The 22,175-nt window shown below is 40.8% G+C and overlaps 1 protein-coding gene across 1 annotated transcript in view; it reads left to right on the top strand.

Annotated features, from left to right (window-relative positions):
• The window catches only part of ptpn23a (protein tyrosine phosphatase, non-receptor type 23, a), a 90,358-nt gene extending 69,790 nt beyond the window's left edge, over nucleotides 1-20,568 (top strand). Inside the window, exons 20-25 of the mRNA XM_060823757.1 lie at nucleotides 1,894-4,414; nucleotides 6,726-6,910; nucleotides 7,416-7,520; nucleotides 8,569-8,707; nucleotides 13,386-13,499; nucleotides 16,761-20,568. Coding sequence (XP_060679740.1) covers nucleotides 1,894-4,414; nucleotides 6,726-6,910; nucleotides 7,416-7,520; nucleotides 8,569-8,707; nucleotides 13,386-13,499; nucleotides 16,761-17,381 — 3,685 coding nt within the window. The 3' untranslated portion in view covers nucleotides 17,382-20,568. The remainder of the gene's footprint in view (nucleotides 1-1,893; nucleotides 4,415-6,725; nucleotides 6,911-7,415; nucleotides 7,521-8,568; nucleotides 8,708-13,385; nucleotides 13,500-16,760) is intronic.
• Nucleotides 20,569-22,175: the final 1,607 nt, after the last annotated feature.

The following is a 22,175-nucleotide window of genomic DNA, read 5'->3' as shown; positions in this document are numbered from 1 at the left end:
AGCAGCTTATGTTCACTTTTTGGTTTCAATAAGCTCTTGATACCTGTCTTAATATTACTTGCAAGTTTACCCTCAAATTATTTTCTCCAATAGTGTTGCAACCTACTTTTTCAAATCTTCAAATGCATGAAGGGCAGAATCTTCTTGATCTATTTTACGATGACTGTTACAACTAACTGATCAGCCTTCAGACTACCTATCAGATCAACTTTTATTATTTCTTACTGATTGACCATTCTTGGACCAGATTTCTTTGTATTGTCAGCATAAATCATAAGTTAGATATTCAGACTGTTAAACCCATATACCAGAATATCAACCCTAACATTGTGGTTAGAAATTTAGTACATACTTAAACAGGCCAACATCTCATTTGTAATGAGTCTATATTTGATTTTATTTTTCTCTTGTGATACCGCCTTCCTGAACATAGGCTGTGTCTTACAAATTGAGAAAAATCAATTCCACTCATTAACATATTGTAAGTGATAAGTTCTTTCAAGTAAGAAGGGAGGCAGAGCATTGGAAACTAATGGCTATTTAGCCCATCATCTTTCATAGAGGACAAGCTAGAATCCTTTGTTAATTAGGTTAGATATATTTCTTGAGGCTGCAGGGATTAAAGGGTATGAGGTGAAGTGGAAAATGATATTAAATTGGGTGATCAGCCATAGTCATACTGCATGTTGGAGCTGACTTAACAGGCTGAATGGCCATCTATTCCTATTGTCTCTGTTTTTCTATCAAGATGCTTAGAAAATTATCTATCAGGCAGAGTCAACATGGTTTTGTGAAAGCAGAATCATCTTTAAATAATTTGAGTTCTTTGGAGGAAAAACAAGCGAAGTGGATAAATGGGAACCAATAGCTGTGGTGTACTTGAATCTTTACAAGATATTTGATAAGATGCCACATCTGGGGTTTCTGTGAAAGCTTAGAGCACATGGTATAAAGGCTAACACATTGGCATGGTTAAAGGAATTGGTAGCCTACAGGAAACAGAGGGGAAAGATACATGGGTGTTGTTCAAGCTGGCAAGCTATATCAAGTGGAATATCACTGGGTGATGGGGCTTCGACTATTTACAATCAATATCAATGACTTAAATGAGAGAACCAAATGTAAGGAAGCTTATGTAGGAAGATATGTTGCCAAGAAAAGGTAAAGGATCTACAAAGAAATTTAGTCACGTTAAGAGTTGGTAAAAGTTGGCAGGTGAGTATAATGTGGAAAAATGTGAAGTTATCCACTTTGAAGAAGAAGAGAAAAGTGGGATGCTATTTGAATGGAGAGAAATTACAATGCTGTTGGTACAGAGGATTTGGGTGTCCTAGTGCATGATTTATAAATGTAGGTACAGCAAATGATTAGGAAGGCAGATGGAATATTGAAGCTTCACAGGGTCTTCATGAGAACACGTCTGGAGTCCTTGGAGTGCTATGTGTAGATGTATTTACCTTCATCTGAGAAAAGGTTTAGATGATAAAACTGTGACCAGGAGGTGTTCCCTTTTGTAGGGAATGCTGATTAAAAATAAGAAGATTCCTTTTTAAGACTGGAACTAGGAGAATTGTTTTTCTAAGTGTCAGTAGTATATGGAATTCTTGGCATTTTTTGTTCTATAGACTCTGACAACTTCAACAGTGTAGGGTTTTGCATTTGATATTTCTTCAGTGTGGCAAAGAAGGCTTATGCAAGACTTTGTTGCTCCATAGAATTGGGCAGTTTGGCTAGGCTAATGTTTCTTGGTGCAATACCTTTTCATTAAAAAAATTCTTTAATTACTGTGAAGAAAGACAGATTAATGATAAATAACGTGCAAAATGAACTTGGACAAAGCACAACCCTTCATTATCATAGTGTAAAGCATCACCAAATTTACTTATTTTTCAGGGAATTGAAAAAGAAGCCGCCACCAAGACCAACAGCACCCAAACCTCTGCAGAAAACTTCTGATGCAGAACTTGAATCTTTATCCAGTATTGAAGATATAGATATTCGAACTTTTAATGCAGCTCTCACTTTTAATGATCTTCCCAATGAATTAAAAAGTTTACCACCAAATTCTTTAGCAGCACATATAAGTGGCATGTCTGTAGATAGCACTGGAGCATATCCAATGGAGCCTGTTGTTTTTCCAAGAATGAGGCATTCAGAGCCAGAGGCTTTTGCAGCTTCTAGGACTGTTGGTGCTCCACTACAGCCACCATTACGTGTTCAACAATTCCCAGACCCTGCCTCAACAACTCGTCACATGCATCCATATTTTCATGGTGGAGTGAACCCACCATCAGGTTCAGCTCGTGGGATTGCTCAAGGGCCTTACATGGGAATCAGTCATTCAGGGCCTCCTTCAGTTAGTGGTACAGCTGGTCTACCTACTCAAAGGATGGGTCCATCTGTGTCTTGCCCAGTACTCCCTCGACATATCTCTGCATCGTCACCACCTCCTCCAGTGTATCCTGCAGTTACCATGATTAGAGAACCCATTCCAGCTCAGTCCCAGTTTATACCTGGCCATTTACCTCCAAGAGGTACTTCACCACAGCACATGCCAAATTCAATGCCTATTCCCTCTTCAGTGGGTCATCCCAGTGCTGTTGGTCCTACAGCATCTTATGGTTTGGGTCAACAAGTTTCTTCAACTGTACCAGTTAACACTGGTTTGCATACGCCACCTCCGTCTGTTGGGCCTACACTTGCCTATCCTGGACAATTCTGTGGTCAGATGCCAGGAGGAAATATTATTCCACAACCAAACACTTCAACCACAACAGTGGATAGTATACAGACTCCAATTTCAAGCTTTACACCAGATCCTCATTCAGTGAATGAGCAATTGAATAGACAGCCAATCTATGATGTGGGAATGACACAGCAGCCCAATATTTCTTTACCAGGTGGGGCTGGTGTTCCTTCTGGACCAGCAATGAGTTCAATTGGTCAATATCCGTACCATCGTGGTAGTCACCCATTCAGCCAGCCATCCCAGTCCCAGTTCACTAATGTGCCATCATTTGCTTGTCCTGCCCCAGGGCCACAGCATATGTTCCAGCATCCAAATCCGTTGCACCCAAACCAGGAAGTTCACATTAGGGCACAAAGGCATACTCAGCCACCTTACCAAGCTCAGTTTTTACCCCAGACAAGTCTGCAGTTGCAGCCTCAACCAAGACCTCAAAATACTGTACAGCTTCCACCCCATTCTCCAGTCCCACATCTGGTACAGCCTCAGCCTGAGATGCAGCCACATTTAAGGCCTCATCTATATCAGCATCCTGCTCAAGACAAAACTGCTGCACCTGGAATTCCACCTCATTCAGGCAATGTTGTTTATCCAGGCAATCCAAGTAATATTCAACAGCCAGGCCAGAACATTCCTGCTGCAGTGGTTCCACAGTCTCAAAAATGTCATACATTAGCATCTGCCTCAGAAGCACAACCAATGACATTGCTACCAGGATCCTCCGTTCAAGGGGTCTCGCCCATTCCATTCTCCTCTCCACCCCATCATCTTCATGCTGGGCCACAACCTGCAATTTTACCAAACCAAGTTGGAGGACCTCAACCTGTCTCAACAGGTCGTCATGCTGCACAATCAGTCCAACCTGTGCCAAATTCAACTGTTGGCCAAATACCAGCCAGTGCTCTTGTATCTGGATCTGTACTGCCACCTGCACCAGCTCCTTCCCCACAGCCTGCACAAGGGCAGGTTGGTACTCTTCCTGCTGCTGTATTGCCCACTGCAATGCCTGGATCTACTGTCTTACAACAGAGGCCACCGCCATCTCTTACACCTGGAGCTGCAGGACCTGTTTCTGAAGTACCTTTTCAGAGGCAAAACTCTTCAACTGATGATCTTTTGTCATCCAGTCCAGATAGCCAGCATGGAGGGCCCCAGACAACGGTGACTCAGCCTCTTCTCCTGCCTACTAAAGTCGACTCAAAGGAAGGACAAAAACCAAAAGGAATTCAAATCATAGAGAAAGATCCATACGAGAAACCAGAGCATGTAAGAAAGTTGTTGACTGAGTTGGAAAGCTTTAGAAATGTTGTGGACTCTATAGACAGGCCCTCATATGGAACTTTGACTGAATTGGATTGTAAATGGAAGGACTTACAAGATGCTCAAGAAAAAGATGTCAGACAGTTGTCAATTGCCGTTGCCCGCTGCTACACCATGAAAAACCGTCATCAGGATATCATGCCTTATGACAAAAATAGGATTATAATCCAGTCAGGAAAGGATGACTACATCAATGCCAGTATGATTGAAGAATTATCCTCTTACTGTCCAAGAATCATAGCGACACAGGCTCCTTTGGTGGGAACTGCAGCAGACTTCTGGCTGATGATTTATGAGCAAAAAGTGTCACTCGTGGTAATGCTTGTCTCTGAACAGGAAGTAGAAAAGGTATGACACGATGATGGATATTTGGTCTGATAGAGTTAATTAATACCGATTGAGGAAAACTGCATGATTTGGGGAAAAGTGTGTTTTCTGCGCTTTTGCCTGGTAGAAGCACCCAAGTAGCCCAGACTCACTGCTACCATTATTTCACTCTGTTGCAGTGAGTATTTACTACCATGCCTCAAAACCCTGGAAAATATCCTTAATTCAAAGAGTAAAAATAATTTGGGCTAGGTGATCTTTCCAGTTATTTGTCTGAAGCATGTGCTCAAATTTATTTACCCACTTACCTATCTTAACACTGTCTTAACTATCTTTGGGTTTTAATACAATCTATAAAAAAAAACTACGCACTTATGCTATCAAATTCTTCATTTTATTATAATAGAGCTGGTAAATTACATTGGAGTTTTAATTGGCTATAATTCATTGATTCCTTAAGCACTGCTTGCTTAATTGTATGGATGAGTTTGGTTCAAATTGGATTCCTCCTTGATTTTTTTTTAGTAACGCTGATTAATGTAATAGAGAAAGAAGAAGAAAGATTTGTATTCCTACAGCCACCAGGTAATCTGTGATTTATAGCCAGTTGTTGCACTCTAGTAACCAGCAACTAATTTGTGCACAGCAATACACCAAACTTGTTATTAACCTGCACTGACGGGGCCAGGAGTGTACCAGTTGATCGAGGTCCACATAATCAATGTAAAAACACACAAACTAATACAAATAAATCACTGAAGTAATAATACAGCGTTACCTTAAATAAAATTTAACAGCAGCTAGTCTCCTCACCCGCCCCCTCAACTGACTCTTTGGACATTGCAGAGATTGCAATAATACAGTAAACTTTTAGTATGTCAGGCATGTGAGTTTTGCCAGTTTAGACAGTGCTGGTTCATAGGGCACTGGTTAAAACAAAGCTTGCTGTATAATCATGATCAGATAAACTGTTTCATTGATGGGCGATAAACATTGGTAAGGACTCCATGCAATTCCCTTGCAATTCTTCAACTAGTGGCATACCATCTACGCAATCAACTGTGAGTAGGCAGATGAGGTCTCTGTCTAATGTCTCAGCACCTCACCGTGCAAGCAGTCCCTTAGTACTGCACTGGAGTGCTAGCCTTGATTTTTGCCACTGGCTCTGAGTGGAACTTTGAACAAGAATCTCCTAATTGTGAAGCAAGAATTTCACCAAGTGTGGCTGACACTCTAATGTTAAAGATCCTTTTCTTATGTCTAGGTATTCTTATTCTCATTCAGTTGCTCATGTGCTCCACTTGTCAAGTTATGACCTGCTCTCAAAAAGATCTGTTGAAATTGTGGGGGAATATCTCTGGCTTTCCAATACTGTATTTTCGCACCATTGAAAAGTTTAATTATGAACTCTGGAGGCTGCAATATCCTTAAACCTAAGGGACATGTGCCTTATGTTCTATTGGAAGAACAGAAGTGCATCACTGAGCACAATTACTCAGGATTAGATGTTTGTTTTGCTTTGTTTTTGCCACGACCATCAACATTTGTGGCCAATAGCAGAGTCTAGGATGCCAAATCTCCTTTCGATATTAATACAGATGGCATTTTCAAAGCAGTCTCCTCCATTACTCTGCAGCGATGGTTAATTTAAACAATTCTTCTAATCTTGTAGCCTTTTTGGATAACGTAAATCGTGGGCAATATTGTGCTATGGAGTACTGCAAATTAAATATGGCTTTGGTGTTTACCTTTTGGCTCACCACATCAAGCATTAAGTGAACCATATCAACTAAACACAATTGAGAAATTTGATTCCCACTCTAAACTCCTAGCTGATGTTAGCTGGGCTCGTGTTAATGGATTCTAAAGTTGACATTTTGTTTTTGGGTTAGAAAAGAAGAAACAGATCCTTGTTCCTACTCCTGGTTTTTAAATTAATGATTTCTTCCTGAAGCAAGATGCAAGATGAACTGAGGACTGGGTTTAGCTGTGATCAAACAGCTTTCTGATCTTCATAGCGTGAAAAGGATCTTTGAGACTTGTTTGATAAAATAATTGGGGTCACTCAGTGTTCTGCCTTTATTCTTCCTTTGGTTATCTATCCAACTATAATGGGATGATTGAAATCAGAATCTCATGGTGGCTAGTTAGACCCAGCTGCAGTGTAGAGATGCATTGCATTGGAATATTTTTTTCAGAGAAACCCTTGGCCTTGGATGTAACCTTTTGGATTGAGGTTCTGAATGAGGAATTACAGGATATATAATTTATGGAGAGAAAATGATTTTGAGCAACATGTCATTATACATTATTCCATCTCCTCCTGTTGCAGCAAAAGGTAATCCGTTACTTCCCAACAGAGCGAGGCCAACAAATAGTGCATGGGCCTATCACTTTGACCCTGACAACACAGAAAATAACACAGACTCATGTGGAGAGGATGATTGGTTTGCAATATCGAGACCAGAGCCTGAAGCGAACAATCATTCACTTACAGTTTACATCATGGCCTGAACTGTAAGTTTTCTACTTGTTGGTTTATAGTTTCTACATTAATCAAATGTTTAAAATATCTAGGAGCCATGTTCACTCCATCATACAGCTTGGGAAAGTTCCCAGTTTCACTACTAATCGGTGCTGTGTTGTTTGACCATAGTTATTTGTTGATAGCAGATTCCCATAACACCCCTCCCTCTGTGAGCAGTGGTTGGTAAAATCAAGTTGCACTTAATCATGTACTGGTGGAGAATATGTACTTGGGATGCTACATTTAACTGTGCCATAGTGAGCTGTCAATACATGTTCACTTGTCTTGAGATAAGAGTGATATACTGAATGTTTGCAGGCATCCATGAAAGTAGGCCTCACCTACATTAAGGTGCAGTAATTTGAGTATGACGTACTACATCATATTTTTGATTGAAGGTCTTTTTTAAGGTCTTTATGATGCATATTTTGTGTAAAATCTGAACTTTCATTGGAAATAATAAGCCTGAAATGATGCTTTTGTTTTCTTTTGTAGGGGTTTGCCAGACAGTAAAAGTAATCTGCTGCGTTTTATTCAAGAGGTACATGGACACTACCTGCATCAGCGACCACTTCATACACCAATTGTTGTGCATTGCAGGTACCCTTGATTACTAACTTCAAAAGGATGAAGCATGATTGATTGTGTGTAATACTGTGCAGAAGAATTTAAGTGCCTGTCCTGGACCAGCATGATTGACCCTAACTCTGAAGTAGCCTAGGAAACCACTTGCATGTATATTTGGTGCAAATGGCTAAGGTTTTATGGATACAGTGTTAGGTAAGTGGCTGCTGTGTGTCTTTATGTGTGCAGTTGGTGCAGAAATCCAAAATGAAAGGAAGATCTTAAAATTCAAGGTGGACTATTTAGACGTAAAACATGGTGGTACTTATTCACTGAAAGAAAATTGCAATTTCCCCTAAAAGGCTGTGAATACTCTGTGCAGTTGAAACTTTGAAGACTAGAATCAATTTTTTTTTCCAAGTGTGGGTATCAAGGGGTGAAAGAGCTGAAAATGTGTTGCTGGAAAAGCGCAGCAGGTCGGGCAGCATCCAAGGAGCAGGAAATTCGATGTTTCGGGCATAAGCCCTTCGTCAGGCTCATGCCCGAAACGTCGAATTTCCTGCTCCTTGGATGCTGCCTGACCTGCTGCGCTTTTCCAGCAACACATTTTCAGCTCTGATCTCCAGCATCTGCAGACCTCACGTTTTCCTCCTGTAAGTATTGAAATAAGGATTACTCGTAGTATAATTAAATGGCAGCACCGGCTTGAAGGCACTACGTGAAATGTGGACATTCGTTGTATTTGAGGCTACATCCTAGGACCAGATTTTTATTTTAAATAAAGAGGAAGCCTTGACAATGAGGTTGTAAATACCTCATCAGTTTTAATAGCTGCAACTTTGTGGCTTATGCATTCCATAGATTGATTTGGTTAAACTCCACATGTGCTCCTGAGTCCGTTTTGGAAATGGTTGGTAAGATCTCAACCTTGGCTTGACTTATGTCTGTGATCCTTGTGTAGAGTGAAAGCATTAAGCATATAAAATCCCATAGTTGGATGTCATGTTTTTTGACCCTTAAATTTTGACTTTGTTTGTTAGATAACTGACGCGCCCAATTAAATGTCTAATATTGATTCTTTTAGCTCTGGTGTTAGAAGGACTGGTGCTTTCTGTCTTGTCTATGCTGCTGTACAAGAGGTAGAGGCTGGTAATGGAATCCCTGATGTGCCTCAGATTGTGCGGAAAATGAGACAGCAGAGGAAGCACATGCTCCAAGACAAGGTGAGATAATAAGGAACATATTCTGTGACTTGAGTCTCTTGCATTTATATTTCATCCAGATTCTTCAAACAATACAATATCAAAGTCATCTGTTGAACATGCAGTGTTTTTAAACAATGTTACATATTGAAATAGTGAAACACATAAGTCTGAGTTTTCCTTTATTTACCTGTTTTGCCCACGTACCTTTCCGTCTCAGCTTTTCCTTTTTGTCGTTCCTCTTCTGGAGGCAGGGAGGTTGGGGGGCTGTGGTAGTTTGGCGCACTGACCTCTACACCGCTGAAGCCAGGTACCAACTCATGAATACCACCTCCTCCCGCCACCTCAACCATGACCTCGCCTCCCATCACCAAACCTTCATCTCCTAGATCAGCCACAACCTCAACCTCAGGGGATCACCCATCCACAGCCTCCAAACTCATTGTCCCAGACCACCGTACCACCTGGTTCTACCTCTAACTCAAAATCCTTAAACCTGACCGCCCCATCAACCCATTGTTACGCTTGCTCCTGCCCCAATGAAGTTGCCTCCTCGTATTTCGACTCCATCCTGTCCCCCTCGGTCCAGGAACTCCACTTGTACGTTCGGGATACTACCCACACTACACCATTCACCACCTCCATGACTTTTGTTTCCCTGGCCTGCAATGCTTCATCTTCACCCTGGACGTACACTTTCATACGCCATAGTGAGGGCCTCCAAGCCCTTCGTTTCTTCCTCTCCTGCCGATCCAGCCAGTACCCCTCCACTGACACACACTCATTCGATTGGCAGAAGTGGTTATCACCTTCAAATACTTCTCTTTCAAAGCCTCCCACTTCTTTCTGACCAAAAGGGTGGCCACGGGCACTTGAGGGGCCCAAATTATGTCTCTCTTTGTCAGATACGTGGAACAGTCTGTCTTCTGCAGTTACACTGGCATCATCCCCCACCTTTTCCTGTTACGTTGATAACTTGGTGTCACCTTTTTCTCTAATGAGGACTTTGAACAGTTCATCAACTTGACGAACACCTTCCATCCTGACCTTAAGTTCACCTGGACCGTTTCAGACACTTCCCTCCTTTTCCTGGACCCCTCCATCTCCGGCAACTGACTCAACACGGACATCTATTTCAAACCCCAACTGATTCCCACATCTACCTGGTCTACAACCACTCCCACCCATCAACCTGTAAAAAATGTGATCCCTTACTCCCAGTTCCTCCACCTTCTGACTTATCTGCTTCCGGGAGGAGCAATTCCACTCCAGAACATCCCAGATGATCTCTTATTTCAAGGACTGCCATTTCCCCTCCCACTGATCAACAGTGCCCTCCAGTACATTCCCTCCGCTTCCTTCACTTCTGTCCTTGAACCCCACCCCTCCAACTGCAACAAGGATAGAACCCCCGGTTATCACCTTCCGTCCCACTAATCTCTGAATAGAGTACATTATCCTCCACCATTTCCGTCAGCTACAATCAGACCTCGCCACCAGAGAGAGATTTCCTTCCCTATCCTTAACTGCGTTTTACAGAGACCATTCCCTCCGTGACTCTCTCGTTAGGTCCACGCCCCCTGCAAACCCACCCTATGCTCCTGGCACCTTCCCTTGCCACCGCAAGAGGTGTAAAGCCTGTGCCCACACCTCCCCCCTCACTTTTGCCCAAAAGGATCTTTCCAGACCTGGCAGAAATTTTCTTGCACATCCAAACACCTCATCTACAGTGTCCCTTGCACTTGATGTGGTCTCTTCTACAACGGGGAGACAGGACGGCAACTTGTGGAATGTTTCAGGGAACGTATGAGACGTGTGCGCGCACACAAAAGAACCCCCCCCCCCCCCCCCCCCAAGCCCTGTAGCTGAAGATTTCAATTCCCTCAACCCCAACACAGGATCGCCTCCTGTGCCAAATCCAAGCCACCTGACGATGTGAGGAAGAACTCCTCCTCTTCCACCTTGGGACCCCTCAACAACATGGCATCAATATTGACTTCACTAGATTCATCATTCCCCCCCCCCCCCCCCCCCCCCCCAATCTCCCCTCCAATGCAATCCTCTAACTCGGCACTGCCGTTTTGACCTACCTGTCCATCTTTCTTCCCACCTACCTGCTCCACCCTCCCCACTGATCTATCACAATCACCCCCTACCTGCATTACCCATCACGTTTCCTGCTACCTTCACCCCATTCTCATATTTATCTCTCAGCCCTAACTGCTCACTCAACATGCCTTGGTTTATGCCGCAAACGTCAACTCTCTTGCTCTACGGATGCCCCTTGACCAGCTTTGCTTTTCTAGTGTCGCACGTTTCCATTCTTCACTGGTCATGTCAGTTTTTTAACTTAACTGGGCTGTTATATGGCCAATTCTGTAGGTCTCAGACAGTAACTACTTTAATGCGAAATAGGTCAGTTGGGCCTATTTAATCAAGAAAGGATCAACAAAGTATTACAAATAAAATTTAATCAAATGTGTAGAGATTATTCACCAAAGAAATGGTGCAGACTGTGCCAAGGTAGATATAAACTTGTATTCTAATGTCTGATCTTAGTGTGATGCGTGAATGATAATAGACAAACAATTCTTGAACAAATACAGAACAGGTCAAACAGCAAATGTGATCACCCCTGTTCCCATGAATCTCTCAGCATCCTGCCCCCTACCTCTCTTCAGATATTAGTTACTTTTAATATTATGATAAATTAAAAATTCTACCTTAGTTCCCAACTACATAAATCCATTGTAGCTTGGATTCCTTTTTAGAAGTCCAGCTAAAATATTTTTGACTTGAGTGGAGCTTGTTTCTTTCTCTATCCTTCATCTTCCCCAAGTAATTGTAATGTAGAACTGCTTTCAACAAACCTTGCCCGTGTTCCTTGGCAGTATTGAATTTTACTAATATGTCAGAACAGCCAAATGTTATAATCTTGTGGAACTGTCTATATGATTGTTAGAATATTCAGGATATTGGCTTATACAGATTTATTTAAAAATGTGAATGTCATGGTGTGTAATGATGTTGTGATAACCAAAAAAATAAGCAGCTTCATCAGAACAGAAATTGTCATTCCAAGGAATTGGGGTGGTTAATCTAGTTGAAAATACCTGCATGTTTTGATTTTAGTCAGCTAGACATAGCCATAATCATTGTTTGGAATTTAACATATACTGGAGATGTCATTTATTGAATGTGAAATTTGGTAATCACCAGCATCAAAGACTCATGATCCCAGCATATGTTGTTGAACTGATATCTGCCTGGTCCATGGAGAATGATACATATTTGCTTGTACACAGTATTGTACCTTCAGGAAGAGCAGAATGTTTTATTTTAGTGATATGGGTATTGTGGGCAGGGGTGGCAGCATTTGTTGTTCCCTGATTGCACTCGAAGATGATTTGGAAAGAAAGATTCTGTGAACGTGGTGAGTTATGGGAAAATTCTGGCTAGTTCCTACTTCTATCATTTTTCAGTGATGTCTGTTCCTTCCTGAGATCCCAGTGTGCACATGTGGTCACTCTGGCTAAAGTCAATGTTAAGAATTTTTCAATCTCGTATAGCCCCAACTACATTGGTTCTGTTATAACGCGATAATTCTGTTCTCTTGCAATCCAGTGTTGTAACAAAATCGCGTAATGTCAGCACCATTCAAACTAATGGAGCCAGAATTGTGTTATAACCAATACACACTTTAAAAGTTCATGTTTTAGAAACAATCGATTTGTCAATCGCGTTATAGCGAATTCACATTAATGAAAAACGTGTTATAGCAGAACGACCTGTACGCCAGAACTGCAAACTCTGAATGCTTCAAAAGGTTTTAATTGTGAAGATCCTTTCTAATTTACCAGGCTTCCACCTGCCTTGTATTATCTAAATAACATTATAATTGGTGTACTAACAAGTTCAATTGCCTAAAAGTCAGTTTATGGCTGAAATATTTTGAAGAGCTGACATATGTTTGAGCAAGTGACATCAACCTTGAAATAATGCTTCACTTTTGTTTATTGTCCTTTATCAGCCTTCTGTATAATAGGTGTGTGTAGGTCATTTGCTTAATGTAGTGCATTATGCACATCACACACTGTAAGTGATATAATTAATTTCTCATATTAAAGAACATCACTTCCAATTGCCATTTAATTGGGAGATTTTACACTTGAACTGTGATACAAAAGCTAAAATTAAATTTACTTCTGCAATGATGTTTTGCACTGCTCATTGAAGTCACTGTCGTAGGGAATTCCAATGCAGACTGGTTGTTCATGTCTCCTTTCTATTTCCTCCTCATCTTTTAGAATGCTTGCATGGGTGAACAAGGACAGGATTGGCTTTGGTGAGAGTCCTAACACTGGTCAAATTGTAGCCATTGGAAGTGTCAGCACGCATGGTTTGAGTGCCATGTTGAAGCCAGTTTACATTGACCTTCTCTGAGGTGAATGTTTACTGGAGCGCAACATTTAGCACAACCTTCTTCTGAAACTGACAGCCATCAACCCCACAAGAAAATATTATGCTCGAAAGCAATCTTGTGTATTTGAATAATTTACCAATGCAAACTGCTGAAGTTACCTATTAGATCCGAGCAATTTAGTTTGTATGGTTTGTGGGAGGGAAGTCAACATCTAAACATAACGACGCGCATGGCAGTTGCTGCTTTTCTGATCATCTTTGTGGTTTATCATTTTAGCTCCACCTGAAGTTCTGTTATGAAGCCATTCTTAATCATGTGGAGCTTGTTCTATTGAGGCATGGAGTTACCACGAATTTTTCCAGCAAAATACCGAGCAGTTCATCTCAAAAGGTACTTCATGTTTTTGAAACTCTTAAGACAATATTTATAAATTAACAACTCATTCATTTATTTAGAACCATCATCCCAAGTTATATTGCAAGAACATCATGAAACAAAGTACATCACTGATCCACAGAAGGAAAAAAGATGTCTAAAAGCTTAGTGAAAGAGAAATTTTAGAGAATATCTTTTTTGTGGAAAAGGAGAAGTCTGGAGTATAGGAAGAGAATTCCACTTTTAGGCCTAAGGTAGTTAAAAACCAGCTACCCAAGGTACATCTGAGGAATGTTATTATACAAATTTTGTCACTGAACTGCATTAGGTTTAGGGAAAATATGATCAGAACTAATTTGGAAGGAGTGTTGAATGAAAATGTTGGCAGAGAGATTTGGAAAGGAAATTTCAGACTTTAGGAGCCAGACAATTGAAGGCACATGCGGTTAGACTGAGGAATGAAAATGAGATGTTTGAAGCTAGAGTTGGAGTTCAGAGTTCTCGGGTTGTAGGGCTAGCGTATGTGAGCAGGATGAACCAATGGATGAATTTTAACATTCAGACATGGATGGGTATGGGTGGGATCAGCTGTTAGAATCTGTTCGTGGGCGGCACGGTGGCACAGTGGTTAGCATTGCTGCCTCACAGCGCCAGAAACCCGGATTCAATTCCCGCCTCAGGCGACTGACTGTGTGGAGTTTGCACGTTCTCCCCGTGTCTCCGTGGGTTTCCTCCAGGTTCTCTGATTTCCTCCCACAGTCCAAAGATGTGCGGGTCAGGTGAATTGGCCATGCTAAATTGTCCGTAGTGTTAGATAAGGGGTAAATGTAGGGGTATGGGTGGGTTGCGCTTCGGCGGGTCGGTGTGGACTTGTTGGGTAGAAGGGCTTGTCTCCACACTAAGTAATCTAATCTAATCTTGAATCTTGACTCCAACTATTTTCCACACTACCCACTTTATAGCTAATGGAGGAGTGTCCGAGGTAGCGATCATCCTACTTCTAGTGAGTGAGCTGGCAGTTTATATATTTTCAATAATTATTGCAGTAAAGCTCCACGCACGTGCAGACAGGAAGGCTGAGAGAAGCTTCAGTGTTGCAGAGGAAGGCGAGGCAGGCTGCTAGGAGAAAACCAAACCAACTTGTATTCTGTTGTGTAGACTATTTCATTTTACATTCTCCAGCGTCATTAAACAGGAATCTGCTTGCTGTCATTTGAGAATGACGTCAGTTCATTTCTCCCTGTGAAACAATATATTTTTTAATAAGTGCTATTACACTTCTACCTGGAGCAGGGGGTGAAATCCAAACTAGCAGAATTCCTATCTATCCCTCCCTGTCCTGTTAGCATACAGACCATCGTACAGTAATGCTGTGGTGAGATTGGAAGACCAAGACAAGAATTTTAAAATTAAGACTTTGACAGAACAGTAGCCAGTGTAGATCAGTGAGCTACAAAGGGTGGTGGCTCGTGTCATGACATTGTGCTTCCAATTTTGGATCCAGATGCAATAGAGTTGTGCTCTAGTATCAGAGTTGTTTTGCTAAAATGCCATTTTAGTGCAGTATTGAAGGAGTGCTGGACTATATAAGGCCCTACCTTTGGATGAAATAGTAAATCAAGGTTCTGATACCACTATTTTAACTTGAGTGAAAGATAGTGGTGTGCCACAAGGATTGGTACCGGGTCCACTACTTTTCATCATTTATGTAAATTATTTGGATGTGAGCATAAGTGATATAGTTAGTAAGTTTGCAGATGACACCAAAATTGGAGGTGCAGTGGACAATGAAAAAGGTTACCTCAGATTACAATGGGATCTTGACCAGATGGGCCAATGGGCTGAGAAGTGGCGGATGGGTTTAATTTAGATAAATGCGAGATGCTGCATTTTGGGAAAGCAAATCTTAACACTACTTATACACTTAATGGTAAGGTCCTAGGGAGTGTTGCTGAACAAAGGGACCTTGGAGTGCAGATTCATAGCTCCTTGAAAGTGGAGTCGCAGGTAGATAGAATAGTGAAGAAGGCGTCTGGTATTTTTTTTTGGTCAGAGTATTGAGTACAGGCGTTGGGAGGTCATGTTGCAGCTGTACAGGACATTGGTTAGGCCACTTTTGGAATATTGCAATTCTGGTTTCCTTCCTATCGGAAGGATGTTGTGAAACTTGAAAGGGTTCAGAAAAGATTTGCCAGGATGTTGGCCTGGATTGGAGGATTTGAGCTGTAGAGAGAGATTGTGTTGGCTAGGGCTGTTTTCCCTGGAGGGTCAGAGACTGAGGGGTGGCCTTGTAGAGGTTTATAAAATCATGAGGGGCACGGATAGGATAAATAGGATGAGGTGGGGGAAATCCAGAACTAGAGGGCATAGGTTTAGGGTGAGAAGGGAAAAATATAATAGAGACCTAAGGGGCAACATTTTCATGCAGAGGGTGATGCGTGTGTGGAAATGGCTGCCAGCGGATGTGGTGGAGGCTGGTACAATTGCCATATTTAAAAGGCAACTGGATGGGTATATGAATAGGAAGGGTTTGGAGGGATATGGGCCGGGTGCTGGCAGGTGGGACTAGATTGGGTTGGGATATCTGGTCAGCATGGACAAGTTTATTTCAGCTAATCTCCTGTAGTTGTACTGGTTGAAAGATAATTAATTAGTCACTTGTTTTTTCCTTCCCGCCTCGGGTAGCTATCTGTGTGGCATTTGCACATTCACCCTGTGTCTTGTGTGGGTTTTCTCTGGATGCTCCGGTTTCCTCCCACAGTCCAAAGAGCTGCAGGTCAGGTGAACTGGTAATGCTAAATTGCCCATAGTGTTAGGTGTTCCTGTTGGGTCAGGGGTAAATATAGGGTAGGGGGAATGGGTCTGGGAGAGTCAGTGTGGACTTGTTGGGCCAAAGGGCCTGTGTCCATACTGAAGGGAATCAGATGTAATTTAATCTTTTATTCATTTTTAAAGTTTCAAGTGCTTGTTGTTTGCCATCTTTCTGATTTACCTTTGTTAAAATTACATTGCCTCCTGCAGCTGTTTTCTGAATTTCAAAACTCTGAATCTTAACAATTAGTCTCTCTTCCTCCCACAATCTTTGTTTTCAAAACCAAGTTATTGTTACTGAATAACTGCTTACCATTTATTCATCTTCTAGCTCTGTGAACCATTGAGCTACTGTGGGAAAAGGAATTAACATTGTAATTATGTAACTGTGAAGAGAACATTTGTTCAATGAGAAAGGCAAGTTATTTCTCTCTCATTCATTCTCATTTATTTTCCGTTCTGCAGGTTTATACCCGCCAGGAATCCCAGGATTTAGTTCTTGGTGGTGACTTACCAATTAGCTCCATCCAGGCCACCATTGCAAAACTCAGCATCAAGACATCTGCTGGGACCATTGGAGATGGCAGACTGAGCTCTCAGCCTTTATTTGATCCAAGTTTTGATATCTTGTCTGATTCTCAGACTGATGCCTTACCACTGTCTAACAATCTGCTTCAGCAGGACCTCAAGGTTGAGGTAGCCAGTGCAGTGACAGAAACAACTGTCCCATCACAAATGGTGCCATCAAGTCAATCAGCTGTTGAAACAAACTGTGTGAGCTCCGAGAGTTGTGACTCAACCCGAGAGTTGGATGAAATGAAAGTGGGCGTGGGAGATTGTCCAGTTGTTTTACAGCCAGCCTCCACCAACCACGTAACAAATGCAGACAGCAAAACCACTTCACTAGATCTTTTGGCATCCTTAACTGCAGAGACCTTCACCCTGGACACCAATCCCCGGAACAGGCAGAAAATTAGCAAGCACAACTTCTTGCAGCCCCAGGATGGCCAGGGCCTACAGGCTACTCACACCAGTGAAGACCCTTTGAATCTTCTGGATCCATTGTGGACTCTAAATAAAACATGATTAGTTGGTCTGAGATCTCCCAGGATAAATGGACTTGAGTCCTTGGGATTTGGAGATATGACAGAAAAGGTGACGGAAAACCTGATCAGCCTTTGTTTGAATTTCTGCACAACAGGGACAGCTTAAAACTGCAAGCTAGTTTCATGTAAACTGGAAAGAACAGTGCCCAGGCTTGTTTCATAACCAAGTTCTGAATGTACAAACATTAAGGTTCCTTTCAACACTAGTATTGATGCAGATGGTAGTAAATTCTTGCTTACTTGCTTGAGTATATTTAAACCACTGTCTCCCTATTAATCTGGGCCAAAATGCTGTTTCCAGCAGCTGATATTTATTTACTTGGTTTTGTTATGTTGTGACCAACTCCAGGGGGTATGTTTCAGAAATCTCCCACAAGAATGAAAAGAAACCTCTGATAGCCTGGAAAGCTAGTGTGTCCTCCTTTTATAACGTGTGGACGTTGAACCCATTCAGTGCTTATTTGTGCTGTTTGTGTGGTCTGTTTGACCCATAGCTCTACTGCTGGTGCACTTTATGACATTTTGCCCATTACTCCTACAGTTGGTCTTTGTTGATCCAGATCCCTTCCTGTTGAGCATCTTCGACATTGTGTCTGTGGTTTTTATTCTTCCTATTACTTGGGTAGTTTTGTACCAGCTAGCTCTGCCTTGAAGTAGATTCTTCGTAACTCATTTGGAGTGTTGTTGGATGATACAGCTTCATTGATTTCCCTCCAATTTTTCTCAAATACTGTTCTTGAACAGTTGTGTATTCTGGTCTGGTTCTTTGGTTACTGGTCATCCTACAGTAACTTACCCAGTCTGTCTCTTTCTTATTTTGAATCTAGATAGAGCGTCTGCAGTGTACATAAACGAGTCAGTTTCAACCACTTCTGCTGGAGTGGTACTTCTTAATTGATGGATCTGCAGTTTCACCTCACTCATTGGATTAGCAATTGCGCTGCTTCATTTTGTCAGGTCTGCTGCACAGCAAGGCATTTTTTTTGAGTGGGGAAACTGTTTAAAGGCAGAAAGAATTTCAGCTCAACTCCACTTGTACCACGAGAGCTAAGCCACAGTTTTTTTTTTAGCAAGTCTGCCTGGGACTTGCTTTTATATGAGGGAATGTTCCATGCTGATTGCCTCACCGTTGGTTTCTGTGATTTTCAACAGATTAGTGATCTGTCTGTACCATCAGCATTGAAATGTTCAGGATCTTCCAGCGTCATTCCAATGGCTGAGTGGATTATTTATCTGCTCTTCAATGACCTTTTTTTACAAGTGGTGGTTGTTGCTACCTAGAATCTGTTGTGGCTTTAATTCCAACTCCTACTGCCCCAGCCTGATTGTTTAGCTTGGGTCCTACTGCAATTGCATGATAATGTCAAAGCTTGACTGAGACTCAGTACAGTTCCATTGCCTAACTTGCATACATCGGTGGTCCAGGGTTTGCTCAGCATTTGTCAGTTCTTCCTATCTTGTAAGGAGCTCTGGACTTACTCTGGAGCTTTTCTGTTCTTTTTCCACAGTGGCAGATTTGGTAGCTAGTATTGTACTCTCACAGTCAATGAATTTGAAGTAACATGAATGGTCAGAGGTTTTTAATGCACTATTAAGGGCTATTAGTAAGTCTGCAGAAATTCACTTGAATGGTTTCCACTTCTGAGTTGTTGTCAGAAACCCTGGATGTTGTATCCATAACTGAACCTGTAAGTTGGTAGTCACCTGAAAAGAGATATTTAGGGAGATGGGAAAATGTAATTTGGGTAATTGAGTGCTGTTAAATCATTGGCAATGAATATGCAGAATTATCTAAAATCAACTTCAGTTACTATTCTTGTACTAATGAGATTAACTCTTTGATTTGATTTAAGTGTTTGGCAAACATGAATTGCTAGACTCTCTGCATTTCAAATTACACTTTAACCCTCTTGCTATTTCTTCAGTTGTCCAGCAGATGGTCATCTTTGGACATTAAAATTCTGAAAGTACACTTAAAATGATCATTTTAAGATTTGGTTTTCCTTGGGCCATTTGTATATGATCTCATACCTAATACATTGTGTCTTTTGGTTCTTGTCCTACCCTCAATACATTGTTTTCCAAACTCCCCAGTCATGTTAACAATTCCAGTGCAAATATGGAAACTCAAGTTAGGTGTGTTAATAATTTCATACAAGTAAAAAGTGGAAGAATGACTAGTAAAAAGAATACTTTACCCTTTCATAAACGTCCTGTTTAAATATGGATACAGATGCTTCGATTTGCAGTAAAGTGAAATACTGACAGTCAAAGGAAGCAAATCTCAAGATCTGTGCAGAAGTTGATTTAGAAATGAATAAACATGTTAATCTATAACCCCTCTCAAAAAAGAATGAACCCAAAGAGTTTGGTCCACAACAAATTGTATTTTATTTCCCCCTGTATGTTTTGCATGCAAAGTGCTGGAAACGCACTACAGGTTAGCCAGTACCTGAAGAGAAGAATCCATATTAATTATTATTGTCTTTAATCTTTCTTTAGATGTTCAGTGACAATTTTTTCTCCTGCTTCAGATTAAGAAGCTGCAAGTTTTTTTTAATTTTTGTAATTAGAAATAGCCACATTCTATCTTAATATAAATTCTGTTTAATCATCTCACTAACAATCCTAACCACACCGATTGGAGCATGAGGCAAAGACAGTTAATTTCAGCCAAATGGTTGTACTGGAAACATCACTCAAATGATTTAAAGTGATACCTCACTAACATACAATCTTTTATAAGTAAAGTCAGTCTGAGTATTTTGTTCTTTGTACTTGCAAATGTACAGACCATGAATTTCATGGCTATAAAGTTTAGATCCATATCTAATGATATATATGCATTCCAACTTGATAATATTATCATATCTTGAGTTTATGATTCACACTTTTTCCACCCATTATAACCGGTGCAAAGCACAGCTGTTCTAAACCTCCTGATCCATGAAGTTTAAACAGGAACAGAGACAAGAATGAAAAGATTCAATTATCCAGAAATGAAGGACCAGATTTCCAGACCTCAGATGATTTAACAACTCCGTTATCTCTTCTCTTCCTTCCAGCCCAGCCCACCCCACCCACCTTTGAAACGTATTTTAATTTCTCTAAACTGGTCTTCCTATGTAATTGAAATAAAAGCCAAAGATTTTGGGTATTAAGTTTCAGATTTCCTGTAAAATGGCACTTTTATTTACAAAAGAATGTTACTAACTGTCAAACTATTTCAATCTTTTTCCAAGTTTACAGCGGAGTTAAAACCACTCCTGATGGTATATAACCATAATGAATTATAGATCAGATTGAAAAGCCGTTTGAGATGGAGGAGGATGGAAAAGTTAACTTATGCTATAAGTGTACATTTGGATTACTAACGGGACTCTTAAATCTAGATGAATTGATTTTTGCATTCATGTGCTTTGTTGTCTCAGCTGAAATCAGTGAATATAACTGTGGGATGTTAAAATTCTCTGGGCGAACTGCATTGATAACTGCAGCAAGTCATTCCAAATTAAAGTTTCTCTTGAGGTTCAAGCTCCATGTTCTATCCAATTGTGCAATTGAATGGCAATGAAATCTGTGGTGGAGTGTGTGCATGGACATAGGATTAAAATAATCTCTCAAACTGTGAAAGAGATACCCTCCACTGCATTAGAGAGTTTGTGGTTTTAAACTTTGATTGTACCAGGAAAGAACATTTTTAACTCTTACAATAGAATGTACACAGGCCAGGTGCTGGTGGTAGTGGCAAAAAACTTGGGGGAGAGGGACGAGGAAAAGAAAACTGTTCTCCATTCTACAACTTGAGTGAATAATGTGGAACTTATGCTATAAGTGTACATTTGGATTACTAACAGGACTCACTAACTTGTGTGCCCCAAGATTTACAGACTATCAGCAGACAGAAATTGATTCTGCTTGCTTTTCCTTTGCTAATCCTCAATTAGCCTCTGCATGTTGAGAGCAATTGAAAGAGTGCAATAATAATACATACCTGATGTATCACTTTTCCCACAGAAGCACGAGACCTTGATTTCAATAGATGCAAATTCAAAGATGCTATTATTCTGTTAAGCAATTAGAATTTGATCTCATTCCAAAAATTGGAATAAAACTGCCAACACTGGGATGAATCGATTTGAACTAGCTGAATTTATTTGTGGTTTTGAACAAAGTTCAGTAAAATTTGGCTAGTTTAGTTCAGCTAAACACTTCAGTTTTTGTCATTTGAGAGTCCACAGTCAAATAGTTTTGGGTGGGGAGGACAGTAGAGAAGGAAGACTGTAGCTGGGATGGGTGTTGTTGGAAGGAGGAAGCTTGCACTCTAACATTGAATCTGAACTGGCATTTGTATTGCAAACTAACAGCTCGTTATTTTTAAATCTTCGTTGTGAACTTTGTCATAATGAGCCATGCACTTCACCTTTGCACGAAGGAAACTCTACATCATTACACAGAAGTTGCCTGAGGAATCTTTATTAACTAGTTAATTTTAGTTTGTAAAAGATATTTGAAAATGTTCTGTTGTTTACAGCTCTTAACCATCTTCCTTTAAATCCTTATTCTTTTATAAGCGGTAATCCCACTCATTACCTTCTAAAGTCTAGAGTTCTGTGCTATTAGCACAGCAATGACTAACCTTTTTTTGCGATTCATTGTCTAACTTAGCATAGTGGTAGGGTTGTGGGGTCTTTAAAATCGATTTTTTGCATGTGTACATTACTCATTAACAAACACTAAATTTCAATGGTACATTCCACTGTAATATAATTGT

Source organism: Hemiscyllium ocellatum, chromosome 4 (assembly GCF_020745735.1).
Source record: "Hemiscyllium ocellatum isolate sHemOce1 chromosome 4, sHemOce1.pat.X.cur, whole genome shotgun sequence".
Lineage (NCBI taxonomy): Eukaryota > Metazoa > Chordata > Chondrichthyes > Orectolobiformes > Hemiscylliidae > Hemiscyllium > Hemiscyllium ocellatum.
This window is presented reverse-complemented; position numbering and strand designations above follow the sequence as displayed.